This window comes from Heteronotia binoei, chromosome 21, assembly GCF_032191835.1.
Source record: "Heteronotia binoei isolate CCM8104 ecotype False Entrance Well chromosome 21, APGP_CSIRO_Hbin_v1, whole genome shotgun sequence".
Classification (NCBI taxonomy): domain Eukaryota; kingdom Metazoa; phylum Chordata; class Lepidosauria; order Squamata; family Gekkonidae; genus Heteronotia; species Heteronotia binoei.
This window is the reverse complement of record NC_083243.1, coordinates 74,538,352-74,553,266: the sequence shown is the minus strand read 5'-3', so window position 1 is coordinate 74,553,266 and position 14,915 is coordinate 74,538,352. Positions and strand designations below refer to the sequence as shown.

The window sequence follows — 14,915 nt, the reverse complement described above, 5'->3', positions numbered from 1 at the left end:
GGCCATGGGATGGAGACAGTACTGGTCACTCTCATGGATGATCTCTTGGATTGGGGCGGCTTGGCAGCATTGCTGTTATTAGATCTGTTGGCTGCATTTGACATAGTCGAACACCAGCTCCTGTCTCACCACGTCGCCAACGTGGGGATTCAGGGGTCTGCCCTTCAATGACTTACCTCTTTTCTCCAAGGCTGGGGACAAAGGGTGGCTATAGGGGACCAGTTGTCCCAGAGGCACCCTCTTGTATGTGGTGTCGCTCAGGGGACAGTTCTCTCCCTGATGTTGTTTAACATCTACATGTGCCCCCTTGCCCAGACTGTCCAGAGATACGGGCTGGGTTGTCACCAGTATGCGGATGACACCCAGCTCTATCTATTGTTGGGAGGACAGTCCAGCTGCACCCTGGAAGATCTGGACCTGGCATTGCAAGCCGTAGTGAAATGGCTCAGGCAGAGTTGACTGAAACTGAATCCAACGCAGACAAAGGTCCTGTGCCTAAGTCGCAGCGGCCTTGTTAGGGAAATTCCATTGCCAGCCTTTGATGGGATGCTATTAGCATCAGAGTCGAGGGGTCAAGAGATTGGGGGTGCTCATGGAGCCTTCACTTACAAAGGAGGCCCAAGTAGCAGCCACTGCCAAACCAGCATTTTACCATCTTAGGCGGATAAGGCAATTGGTTCCATACCTGGAGCGTGGTGACTTGGCAACAGTGATCCATGCGACGGTCACCTCGAGAATAGACTACTTTAATGCCCTCTACATGGGGTTGCCCTTGACTCAACTTCGGAGGCTGCAACTGGTGCAAAATGCAGCAGCCAGGCTGTTAATGGAGCTACCTGTACGGAAGCACATTCAACCTGCGCTGAAAGCGTCACACTGGTTGCCTGTGGCATTCTGGATTTGCTTCAAGGTGCTGGTTATTACTGTTAAAGCCCTATATTGTCAGAACTTGTATCTGTTATGTATGCTGAGCTTGGTGATATTAGCCTAACCGACTCCATATTGTAACTGCCTACTAATCCTATGTCCTTGTAGTCAGGCCTACTAACCAAATGCTTTGCATTTCAAACAAACTGTAACCACTGAAGGGTGACAGATAGCCTCTGGAAAACATCTGCAGGTGTCCTTTGAAGCTAGCCTGCCAGAGCATCACAGCAGGGCTCCTTCCTCTTCCATGGAGATAAGGGACCCTGGGAACAGACAACTGTCTCCCAGAGTGTGAGAAATGGTTTTATTGTTTCTGTTACAACTGCATAAAGAATGTATCGATAGCTGAACCCGTTATCAGAGTCAACTTGTGCTTTCCCTGAACACAGTTCTCAATAAACGTCTTATACTTTTGAAACAAAGTAATGAGTTTCGTTCGAAGTTCTTCAAGTTCTGACATATATGGCCTGGGACCTGTATACCTTCGGGACCGCCTTTTCCCATATGTACCCCAGAGAGCACTACGCTCAAGGTCTCAAAATCTCCTTAAGATCCCTGGACCGAAAGAAGCTTGATTATCCACCACCAGAGCCTGAGAGTTCCTGGTAATAGCCCCCACTTTGTGGAATGCCCTTTCCAAAAACATCAGGGCCCTGTGGGACCTGGCACAGTTTTGCAGGGCCTGTAAGACCGAATTTTTCAAACTCACCTTCAATGGTTAGGGAGAGGTGACTATTATCTTACAGCACCAATAATCTCACTGAATTAATATAATGGAAATCAGAAACATGCCATCTTGGACTTTTAATGAATGGATTAATGATTGCTGATGTATGGAAATGTTTTATTATGTTATTTTTAATATTCTATGTTTGTTAATTGTTATTGTTTTTAAACTGTTGTTTAGCCGCCCTGAGCCCACCAGGGGCGGGTGGGATAGAAATCTGATAGATAAATAAATTAATAACACAGAAACACTGGAGCAACTTACCTAAATGTGCAATGAACTCATGAGCAGAGTCAACATATTTTAGAATCTTTCTCAGAAACTTGTAGGCAAACCTTTTTTCCATAGATGAAGCATCCAACTCCAAGTCACTTAAACCTCTAGGGGAAAAGATTGAAATAACACGCTGCTTATTATGACTTAAACTGAATTATTTACACTGGACTTTACCATAAATAATAGTGTTTCCTCTAAAACATTATTTCAAAATGCTAAAGGGTTCTTTCAATATTTTTGTTGTATTTTTATAACATATATTTTACTATTTGTGCTCATGTGCTTGGCCAGTTGCATGAGAAATATGATTCAAAAATGTACAGAGATTATAATCTATCAAAAATCAGAAAGTGAGAGTTGGGAGACAGAGAGTTCCTGGCATGGACAGGAAAGAAATTACTAATATGGATCTGAGATCTCAAATTACTAATATGGATCTGAGATCTCAAAATGCCTCTCTCCTACCTAGCACAAATGACAAAGAGACCAAAATAGCTGTGGCAGTACTTTTGTAACCAACATGTTTTTTTCCAGTCACCGATTGGTATAAGATCTGTAGCACTTAACGTCTCCTCGAGCAGCTGAGAGAGGTATAAAAAGTATACACCAGCATATCAGAAATGATTCTGTGGGGGGAGGGTTTGATATTTTTGCATTGAGAATGAGGAATAGCGAGTGACTAGGGTGGTATTGCCACTATATAGGAGGAAACTGTCTACACAATAATCTTTGCTTAAGACCTATAGTTCTGATTTAGAGGAGCCCTATGGCGCAGAGTGGTAAAGCTGCAGTACTGCAATCCGAGCTCTCTGTTCACAACCTGAGTTGGATTCTGGCGGAAGCTGGGTTCAGGTAGGTGGCTCAAGGTTCACTCAGCCTTCCATCCTTCTGAGGTCAGTAAAATGAGTATCCAGCTTGCTGGGGGAAAGTGTAGATGACTGGGGAAGGCAATGGCAAACCACCCTGTAAAAAGTCTGCTGTGAAAATGTTGTGATGCGATGTCACCCCATAGTCAGAAACAACTGGTGCTTGCACAGGGGACTATCTTTACTTTTACCTTTGTAGATCTTATTTATGTATTTATATGTTTATTTCAGTCTCAAACAGAAAAAAAAAATCAATGCAACTGATTGTAAGACAATGCAATAAAAGAGGATCACAAAATCAGAAAACAATGCAATAAAACAGTTATATGACCTGACTTGACATATCATAAACAATGCAAAAATATTTCTATAATTTTATGAATGCTCATTATGACAACTGTTCTCCACTTCTATCTTTCTCAGGCAATATTTATGGCCATTTTATAGGTTTGTTTTATTGTACAACAAATACCAGTATGCTATTCATTAGCAACGTTACGAAAATCTCTTTCTCTAACCTATTGAGTCTACTGCAATGAAACAGCATCAGTCAAGCCCCAATAGACTACTGCTGAATAACCTGGAAAATATCTGTAGGGTTGATTTCTTCTGGTTTGGCTCACATCTATCAAAGTGGCCAGACCTCACAACAGTAATAATCTTTTATGATAACTGGAGTCTTACGTGCACAGTATATATGAGAATGTCTACATTTCCCAGTCAATATTCCTAACTTCCAAGTTATGAATAACCTCTGTTCCTTCAAAATGGAATTGTTGGAACTCAGTCCTAAAATGGCTGACTGACTCCATCTTAGTAATAGTAATGTTGTTTCTGCAATGTCATGCTGAGTCATGCTGCATCATGGTCCAGCTGTTACCTGTTACTGAGGTAAGGTGGGATGAACTCACCTGTAATTAGGCTTTGTGCTGACTCACAAAGCTGATGCAACCTTCTGGTAAGATTGCAGGATTGGTACGTGTACTTAGGGAAGCTCAGTGAGCCTGCTCTGTCTGCCTGTAAGGATTGTGGGTACTGTGAGACTCACTGTCTGGGTGGCAGCGAACACTGCTGGTGTTGGATCCTATGCTACTGTGCTTGGATCGTGCTGTGTATACTTACTGCTGTATACTGTTATCTATTGAAGTGTGTACTGATTACTGTGTATGACCTTGGCCTGGCAACGACTCTGAATATTGGATACTATCCTGGTAAATATATTCTACCATTAAATACAGTTGTTTCTCTTGTCTATTAATTCCTGTGTTTTCCCTGTCCCTCTCCTTCAGCTCTAATAATAATAATAATAATAATAATAATAATGATAATAATAAATAAATAAATAAATAAAATTTTATTTGTATCCCGCCCTCCCCGCCTCGGCAGGCTCAGGGCGGCTAACAACATTTCTTAATAACATACAGTAATAATAAAACCTTTAAATTTAACAATATAAAACAATATAAAACATTATTTAACACATTAAAAACCAGTTAATACAATTAGATAGTTTAGTCTGACAGTGCTGGTGATGTTGGACGCTAGTTCTGCCAGTTTATACACAGCAGTCTAGGTCTTTATTATCCTTATTAACAGCCTTCTTTAGCAGTCTGAGTAAGCAGGTTTAAAAAGGGTGGTCTTGCAGGCCCTGAGGAACTGGTCAAGGTTCCGCAGGGCCCGCACCTCCTCAGGGAGTTGGTTCCATAGGGCAGGGGCCGCGGTTGAAAAGGCCCGTGCTCTGTTATTTTGATGTTTAATCTCTTTCGGCCCAGGGATAGCCATTAGATTTTTCCCGGCTGACCTCAGTGCTCTCTGGGGTTCATATGGGGAAAGACGGTCCCTCAGGTAGGCGGGTCCTCGGCCATATAAGGCTTTAAAGGTAATGACCAACACTTTGTACTGGACCCGGTATATAATCGGCAGCCAGTGCAGTCCACGTAGCCCCGGCCGTATATGTTCCCATTTCGGGAGTCCCAACAACAGCCTGGCCGCCGCGTTCTGCACTAGCTGCAGCTTTCGGGTCCGGCACAAAGGTAGCCCCAAGTAGAGGGCATTACAGTAGTCCAATCTTGAGGTGACCGTTGCATGGATCACTATTGCGAGGTCCCGGCGCTTAAGGAAAGGGGCCAACTGCCTTGCCCGCTTCAGGTGGAAGAATGCAGTGGCCGCTATCTGGGCCTCCATGGATAATGAAGGCTCCAGTAGAACACCCAGGCTCTTTACCTGGTGCACTGCTTTCAATGGCGCACCGTCGAAGGCCGGGAGAGCTATTCCCCCTCCCAGAGCGCCGCGACCCACACAAAGGACCTCTGTCTTTGCTGGGTTCAGCTTCAGCCCACTCAGCCTAAGCCACGTTGCAACAGCCTGTAAAGCCCGGTCGAGGTTCCCTGGGGTGGAGTCGGGCCGGCCGTCCATTAACAGATAGAGCTGGGTGTCATCTGCATATTGATGGCAACCCAGCCCAAACCGCCGGGCAATCTGGGCAAGGGGGTGCATATAGATGTTGAACAACATCAGGGAGAGAACTGCTCCCTGAGGCACCCCACAATCCAGTGTGTGTCTCCGGGACCGCTCACCCCCGATGGCCACCCTCTGTCCCCGACCCAGGAGAAAGGAGGAAAGCCATTGTAAGGCCGACCCCCCAACCCCAATGTCGGCGAGGCGGCACGTCAGTAGCTGATGGTCGACTGTGTCGAATGCCACCGACAGGTCTAACAGCATCAGCACCGCAACACCGCCTCGATCCAGTTGCCGCTGGAGGTCATCCATCAAGGCGACCAACACTGTCTCCGTCCCATGGCCCGGCCGGAAGCCAGACTGGCAAGGGTCTAGGACGGAAGCGTCATCCAGAAATCTCTGTAGCTGCAACGCCACAGCCCTCTCAATAATTTTACCTAAAAACGGTAAATTAGACACCGGACGATAGTTCGCCAATTCGGCCGGGTCTGCTGTAGCTTTTTTCAAGAGAGGGTGGACCAAAGCCTCTTTCGAGGTGTTGGAAAATGCCCCTCTAGGAGGGATCTATTTATGATGTCCCGTAAAGGACATCTAAGCTCCCTCTGGCAAGATTTAATCAGCCAAGAGGGGCAAGGGTCCAGATCACATGTTGTCGGGCGACCAGCGGAGAGGATTCTGTCGACTTCCTCCAGGCTGAGTGGGTTGAAGTGATCCAGCACTGAACCCGAAGACAGGCACGGAGCCTCAGTTTCACTCACTGTATGCAATGTGGTAGGCAGGTCTTGGCGGAGTAACGAGATTTTATCTGCAAAGTATTTCGCAAATGCCTCACAGCCAATTTCTAATTCTCTAACGTTTGGTTTGCCTTGTGGCAATGTTATAAGATCCCCAATTATTCCAAATAATTGTGCTGGGCACGAATTTGCAGATGCAATCTTGGTTGCAAAGTAATCTTTCTTTGCAGCCTTGACTGCCATCTCATAAGACTTCATAAACGTTCTATAGAATGTTCTCGTCGCTTCTTCCCGAGTATGCCTCCACTGCCTCTCTAGTCGTCTGAGCCCTTGTTTCAGCTGGCACAGCTCCAAGGTATACCATGGAGCCAGCTTCATACGAGGGCGCAAAGGACGCCGGGGTGCAATTTCATCGATAGCCCTGGATAGCTGGCCCTGCCAGATTTCCACCAGGTCATCGAGGGAATTGCCAGCGGGCCAGGGATCCCTCGGGCCGTTTGGAACCGTTCCGGGTCCATCAGGCCCCAAGGGCGAGCCAAAATAGTCTCTCCGCCCATACAGGGTTGGGGCGGCGCCCCCATACGGGCCTTAAGGGCTAGGTGATCCGACCATGGAACCGCTTCTACGGCGATATCGTTCACCGCGATCCCGGACGCAAAGATCAGGTCTAATGTGTGCCCGGCCTGATGCGTGGGAGTCGTGACAAATTGAGAGAGTCCCAGTGTCGCCATGGACGACACTAGGTCCATCGCCTGAGTGGAGGCCGTGTCGTCAGCATGGACATTGAAGTCACCCAGGACCATTAGCCTCGGGTACTCCAACGTTCAGCCCGATGGAAAACTGAAATCAGATAAATTCCCCTACAGAAAATACCTGCCTTGAGGTACATAGTCTATAACACAACCATGCCATGCAAAAAAAAAAAAAAAAATCATGCCACAAGCTCACGCTGATGCTAAATATCACAAGGCTGGATATGACAAGAAAAGGTGGCAATAGTGTACTTCAAACAAAAGGAATGATGTGGGTCAGTGTCTGTGTGACCGTCGTCATGCTCCCCCTGCACCTCCCCCCCCCCCATTATTCTTCCTTCTCGGCATTCTGGACCTGTTTGAGTCACCACAGACACGGGGACACATACACACATACATATGCAGGAGGGATGGAAAGCTGGTGTCTGTTTCAGCTACAGGGTTGTGCAGATCAAACTTACAAGGTTGTGCAGATCAAAGTGGGGAGAGGAGAATGATGTAAGCTGCTTTGGTCTTCCCCCCCACCAGTGTGAAGAAAGAGTGTCCTTTTCCTATGTAGAAGCTGCAGGGAGGGGGAAGGCAATCGAAAGCTGAAAGAGGGATGGATAAAGGGAAGGAGATACGGTTGCCAACTCTAGGTTAGGAAATTCCTGGAGATTTAAGGGGTGGGGTTTGAGGAGGGATGAGACCTCAGACAGATACAATGCCATTTCCTCCTAGGGAACCATTGTTGTCAATCTCCAGGTGACGGCTGGAGATCATTGAGAATTACAACTGCTCTCCAGATGACAGACATCAGCTTCCCTTCATATGTGTGGGGGGAAACTGCATGCTTTCACTTGGGTGGGTGGAAGACACCAAGTGTGGAGGGCCACTCACCCAGAGTCTCTTTCTAGAGCCCATTGTATTTTTCTTCACAATGGGCCTTATTACTAGTTGTCTTATAACTTCAAACACTAAACAAAATTAGCTATACTTAAAATAACTTCAAATGTATAACAAATGTTAGTTCATTTTTGCTGCTTTACATCTTAGAAAAGTATATTTAAAATAATGATTATAAGTTTCTCATACATACGAATATCATTTGGTCCTCAACCAATACTCCCATTCTTGTATCATATCTTCACTTCTATGAAGCTGGACATTCTTGCAATTCTCAAACACAAAATGTATCTACTGATAATGGGTTAGACAGCTTCTAATCTACACAACACCATACACTTGTCATTACTCTGTATTCTTGTTGTTCAATGCTATTCTGTTCTGGGTCTCTAAATTATTTTAAACTGTTTAATGATTTTAATGTAAATGTTTTTATTGTAAGTTGTGAGCTGCCCTGAGCCTGCTTCGGCAAGGAGGGTGGGATATAAATCCAATAAAATAAAATAAAAAGCAAATTTCCTTCTTGGCATGCTTTCCAGAGTGGTCAGGTTTGTTGTTTATATGTGCCACATCTTCTATCATCTTTTTGGTCAAGTCCAGCAACTGCTCCCCTATATTTCTGGTAATATCCATGACCATCAGCACAATGCCACCCCATGAGCTATCTATGCACCCAGCCCCAAACCACTGGTCGCATGACAGCCACAGGTCCCCCAGAGTGTCGCTTATATTTGAGAGAAGTGACAGTTTATAGCACATGCTGTGAAAGTGAAACTGGTGCTAGAAGCTAGATCATCTAAATGGCAGTAGGTGGCTGGGTGCCAGAGGTTGCATCAGCCAGAAGCACAGTCAGCATGACACAGCAAGATGCTGATTGGTTACTCAATGTATAAATGTACAAAGACACTTGGCTATGTGTGGGTTAAGGAAGTTGGAGAGCAGCGGAGCATACTGTCGGAGTGGAGAGTGAATGGTGTGTAAATAAACTGTATATAGTGGTTTTACAACTACTGTGTGCAACCTTCATTCTTGCGTCACTAAAGATCACCCTCTTAAGCTCTAAGCGCATCGACAGGGTTATGGGCCCAGCACGCTTCCGTTGCGCCTAGAAGTCCTGAGAGAGGTGGTGAAGAAAGGACGCTGAGGTGCTCCAGAGGCTGCCTTGGAGATGAGACCAGCAGTGGCTGAACGAAGGAGTCTGAGCAGGATGGCTACAGCAGCAGCTACTGTGCTGGTGGATAAACTCACCACTACCAACTACAACACGTGGTCATTGAGGTTAGAGCATTTCCTGAAGAGAGAGGGGCTTTGGGACTGTGTGTCAGCTCCTCCCGCTGATCCCACGCCGGCAGAGGCCGTTCAGGACCAAAAGGCTCTAGCCACTATCATTCTAAGTGTCTCAGACGACCAGCTGGTGAATGTCCATGGGCACCAGACAGCTAAGGCGGCTTGGAAAGCTCTCAAGGCCGTGTATGTGCAGAAATCAGCAGGTTCGCTGATATCCCTGACTCGGAGGCTCTACAGGAAATGTTTGCTGGCCGGGGAGTCAATGAGGGACCACCTCAACGGTATGTCTGTTTGTTTCCAAGAGCTAGAAGCGAGAGGGAAAGTGGTGGCTGAGGAAGATAAAGTCTACCTGATATTGAGCTCTCTGGATGAGAGATATGATATGCTGGTGATAGCGTTTGAAGGGCAAGATGCCGACAAGCTGACGTTGCCTTACGTGACCGGCAAACTTTTGGCTGAGGAGCAAAGGCAGCTGGAAAGTAAGAAGGAGCAGACTGACCGCAATGAAAAGCAGAAGTCTGTGGGAGCTGTTTCCAGCTGGCAGGCGACGGAGGAGGAGAGAGCCTTGCAAGTGCGGAAGAAGCGCTGTTATCTGTGTAACCAGTTCGGGCATTTGCAGAGAAGGTGTCCTCAACAGCGGCAGAGAAAGAGCCGGCAGCAGTCTTCAAGGACACAGGCAACTCTGGTGAGAACTGGCCCGAGGCTGCAGAGTGTGCCATGGATTGTTGATTCTGGGGCTACGCAGATTTTTTGCTGCAAGCAAGACCAGCTGCAGGACAGCAGACCGGCTAGTCAAAAAACAGTAAGCTTGGCTGATGGCCGGGTGGCTGACATGCTTTGCCAAGGCACGGTCCATTTTCCTGGACTTAATCATACTTTCAGTAATGTGCTGTGTGTGCCAGAGTTAGAGACTAATTTGTTGAGTGTCTCAGTCCTGGCAACAGCTGGGTTTACAGTGGTGTTTGATGATAAGGGCTGTGAAATCTTGAAAAAGGGTAAAAGGCTGGCTAAGGGAATATTAAGAGCTAATGTTTATGAGCTTGGGCAGACAGTGGGGAAGGAGTGAATAAACGGTGTGGAATAAACAACCACACAGCAGGTGCATTCACCGTTTGCACAGAAGGCTCGGCCACACCAGCTATAATACTATAAACAAAACCCTAGAAATATTGGAAGGGGAAAAGGTGGACAAATGTAATGTGTTTCTAGACTGTAATGTTTGTAAAGAAGCCAAATCAAAATCATTTCCAGCATCTAGGAGGAGTGAGCATGTGTCCGTAAGACCGCTCCAATTAGTCCACGCAGACGTTGTGGGGCCGTATGCACCCAGTGTTTCTAAAAATAGATTTGGCTTGGTTTTGGTTGATGATTACAGCAGGTTTGCGTGGGTGTATGCAATCAAGCATAAAAGTGATGTGTTTCCTACATTTAAGTACTGGGCAAAGAGAGTGCAGAAGCAATTAAATGCTAAGATAGCCACACTCCAGACAGACCAAGGAGGTGAATTTTTAAGCAAAGACTTTGCCAGCTATCTGAAACAAGAGGGCATAAATCATAGGGTTGCCAACGTCTCCTCTCCGTGGGAGAACGGGGTGAGAGCGCAGAGCAGGTGTTCTCCAGGGGACGTGCCATGCTTTCCTGGAAGACAGTGGATTAAAGCTGGCATATTGGGGAGAAGCATTAAAAACGTCCTGTTATATTTCTAATCGGTTGTAGACTGAGGGTCTAAATGATACCCTACGGGGTCCTATATGAGGGAAAGCCAACCCTGGACTACCTTAGAATCTTTGGGTCTAAGGCATGGGTGAACATTCCTCTAGACAAAAGGAGGAAGGGTGGTGCTAAAGCCAGGAAACTAGTGTTTGTGGGCTATCAGAACGGCATGAAGTCCTACAGATTTGTGGACGGGCAGGATGTAATAAAACTGAGCAGATCTGCCTCATTTTGTGAGGATGAAAATTGGTCTGAGATACATGCAAATGAAATGCCCAGGGAAGCTGAACTGCAGCTGTCTCTGAAAAGTGAGGAGGGGCAAAAGCCAGAAAGTAAGAAAGTTCCCTCACTGAAACAGGAGGAGGACAGTGCAGGCAGTTCAGGCAGGATTGAGCAGGAGAGCTCTGAGGCTGTAAAAAGGGAACCAGCTGAAATCAGAGTCTCTGCAAGGGAAAATAAAGGAGTACCGCCGAAGAGGTACAGCTATGATAATGAGATACATTATCTGGGTAATTGAGGTTATCTGCCTAATGGGGAGCCCAGGTGTTATCAGAGTGCACTGGATTTAAACTTTGGTACCTCTTCCACTGTGGGAGAGGGAGGTTATATATATGATGATGAACCCCAAAATTATCCAAGTGTACTGGAATTGCTGTATGGTAAATCTTCCAAAGAAGAGGGAGAGACATAAGCTGACAGCCTGGAAGAGAGGCTTTAAACAGTAACTAAATGAGAAGGGTTCAATGTGTAAATAAATATATGCTAGAATGCTAAAAAAGAATGAATGTAACATCAAAGACAGAACTGGCTGCTCCAAAATGTATTAAGCTGTAACTGTAAAATGTAATTGTTAAGCTGAAATGTAATGAAATTCCAAACTGTAACTGTGAAAACAAAATGTAAAAACTCAAAGCTGTAAAATGTGTGTACTGAAAAACAGTGTGCCTCTATACTAAACAAGGTACGGTAAATGTTCTAGCTGAACAAGCCAGAGAGATAACAGAGTAATGAGCCTGGAGGAGGTTATCTAATAGATAAGAATGTGCTTGCAAGGTAATTAGCAAGCAGGGCTAAATGTGTGTGTGCCAGCACAGAGGCTGAGTACTGAACTGTGACAATTGTAAATATGAAAGAAATGTAACCAATGTGCCAATGTTAATATGGAAACAATATGAATATGTAATATTGTAATGGATTGCAGCATGAGCTTATAAACTGAGGAGGGGTGTTTCTTATATTTGAGAGAAGTGACAGTTTATAGCACATGCTGTGAAAGTGAAACTGGTGCTAGAAGCTAGATCATCTAAATGGCAGTAGGTGGCTGGGTGCCAGAGGTTGCATCAGCCAGAAGCACAGTCAGCATGACACAGCAAGATGCTGATTGGTTACTCAATGTATAAATGTACAGAGACACTTGGCTATGTGTGGGTTAAGGAAGTTGGAGAGCAGCGGAGCATATTGTCGGAGTGGAGAGTGAATGGTGTGTAAATAAACTGTATATAGTGGTTTTACAACTACTGTGTGCAACCTTCATTCTTGCGTCACTAAAGATCACCCTCTTAAGCTCTAAGCGTATCGACAGAGGGGGATTTGACTTTGCTAGGCAGGAAAGGGCAGGGTGTGGTAGTAGGGCTCATCACAGAGACAACAGTCGTAGCTCTAGTAGCCCATCATGGCTCTGGTAGCCCATCACCTTATCCATGGCCCAAGGGCAAATTTCAGGAGATGCATTGCCCTGGTCCCCCCCTGTGGTGCAGGTAACAGAAATACAACTTCAGTTGGCTGATGACAATGTAGGTCTGACAGTGGAAGTGGTTGTGGATAGCATAAGATATGAGCAGGTACTGGAGAAGGGCTAGCTCTAGGCACCTGTGGTAGGGAGAAGGACAACTCTCAGGGCAGACCCTGATTGAACAAGCAGCATCCCAAGCAGGGACACAGACCTTGTAGCCAGCCCTTGCTTCTGGCCAGGCAGCCAGCAGGTAATTGAGGCTAAACAGATCTATGCCTCACAGGAACTTGGCCATAAGATCTGTGAAGGTGCCCTAGTGGTCACAACTGGCTTGCATGTTTAAGCTGTAGAAGCAGTGATGGTTGCTGTAGACCTACAACTTATTCTAGGAGTCTCTGAGCACAATGTATATGCAGTCCACAATCCATACAATATTCAAAAGAATGAAAATGTGGAGAACTCAGCATGGATGGGGGCCAGCTCTCTCCATTTTCTGAGGAAATGCATATTTTCCTGCAAGTGTGGCAGAATGGCATGCAGAAATCTGCAGCAGCTTGCCAAGTGTTGGGACACCTCCAGTACCTCTTCTGTGAGCACCTGTAATGAGCCTGTGGTGAGGAAGTGGAGGATCAGTAGTACCTACTGCAAGACAGAGATTACCCTGGGGATGAGTGCAGAGGTCAGGACATTGCACAGAGCTTGGATGATCACCCAGGTGAAAGCACTCCAGGCAAGTGAGAGCTGCAGGGTACTGATATGCTCATGAGAACACCAGTCAAAGAACTTACTGTGGCACTCCTCTGCCACCCAGATGTAGTGTGAGTAGGAGGTGGTTCTTCCAGCTCCTGGCAGGGGATGGGATGAAAAGCTGCTGTTGGGGGATTTCTATTGTACCCCCAACAATATAAAACCCAAAATTAAAACCTGCAGAAACTAAAACAACCTGCAGAAGGCTAATACCTACTCACTGATAAGTTTTAAGACTTCGTAGATAAATTTTCTTAGACTAACTCTCTTAGACTGTTTAGTTTAGTTTCTCTTCAAACAGAAGGCTTCTAATGTAATTAGAAAGGCAAAACAAGAGATTACATTAGTACAGTTGCTCTTACAGTTCCTTTAGACTTAAGAAGACTTCTTTAGAAGGCTTAAAATATATGGATAGGAAAGCACATGGTTGGATAAACTTAGCACATTTAAGAAAACAATTACACAGTTAGAACTTAAGCACAAGCATAACATACATTAAAACAATAATGAAAAATATGTCCCAACAGGGACTTATCCCTATTAGTCTACATTTTCCCATTTAGAATCTAAGTCCCACATCTTAATAGATGCTATACTCTAGGTTTCAAGTCTGAACATTTTTCTATGTCTTGAAATCCCAAATAGAAGATGATTTAAAATCAGCAAAGGCTGTTTCTCCTCTTAGGCTGTTCAGCAGAAGAATTGTCTCTGCAGAGCAGCCTAGGGTTGCCAAGTCCAATTCAAGAAATATCTGGGGACTTTGGGGGTGAAGCCAGGAGACTTTGGGGGTGGAGCCAGGAGACATTGGGGACGAAGCCAGGAACAAGGGTGTGACAAGCATAATTGAACTCCAAGGGAGTTCTGGCCATCATATTTAAAGAGACTGCACACCTTTTTAAATGTCTTCTTTCCATAGGAAATAATGAAGGACAGGGGCACCTTCTTTTGGGGCTCATAGAATTGGACCCCCTGGTCCAATCATTTTGAAACTTGGGGGGGTACTTTGGGGAGAGGCACTAGATACTATACTGAAAATTTGATTCCTCTACCTCAAAAAAACAGCTCCCCCAGAGCCCCCGAAACCTCTAGATCAATTTGCCATTATACCCTATGAGACTCGATCTCCACAAAGGGAATAATGAAGTGCTCAGCAGACGTTTCCCTCCCCCCCTCCACCCCATTTCTGGTGACTCTTAAGCAAGGGATTGGCCTCTCTACTCACGAGTTGCTGCCAACTTCTTCAAAGTAACACAGACTCACCATCCCAAGAGGAAGCCTTTCAATCGGAGACTGAAGCCTCTGGAGGTGGAAAGGCACATGATCCTCTGGGGGCAGGAAGGAGCCTGGGAAAGCGGAAGAACCCCTGCTGGGACCTGGGGATTGGCAAGTCTAGAGCAGCCCCAGAATCTAAGTCCCAATTAGTGTGGCATAATCTGACACAGAGGCAGTGTAGCTACACTCTGGTCCAGATCAGCAGTGTGACCCAAAAAATCCACAGCTAATATAGGCTCTAGTGACCTCATACACACATCTACTTTTGTCACTCAGCTGTAAACATTTTCACGGCCAACTATCAACAATCAGAGCTAACCAAAACAATCATGGCTGAGATTGTCCTCAGTTCACTTCAACCTTTTACCCAGTTTCTGGGTTTTTGCAAATGGCTGCCTCCTGCCATCTTGTTTTCTTCCATCCTGAATAAACTTTTACCCAATAACCTACTTAAGCCTTTAGATAGTTCAGTTCTATGGTTCTGAAAGACTGAGACCTCTGGTGGCCAAATTCTATAACTGCATCCAAGATCAACAGCTT

At 45.6% G+C, this 14,915-nt stretch overlaps 1 protein-coding gene across 1 annotated transcript in view; it reads right to left on the bottom strand.

The window, feature by feature from the left end:
* The window catches only part of RYR3 (ryanodine receptor 3), a 721,882-nt gene that overhangs the window by 239,848 nt on the left and 467,119 nt on the right, over positions 1-14,915 (bottom strand). The window contains exon 58 of the mRNA XM_060262621.1: positions 1,919-2,034. Coding sequence (XP_060118604.1) covers positions 1,919-2,034 — 116 coding nt within the window. The remainder of the gene's footprint in view (positions 1-1,918; positions 2,035-14,915) is intronic.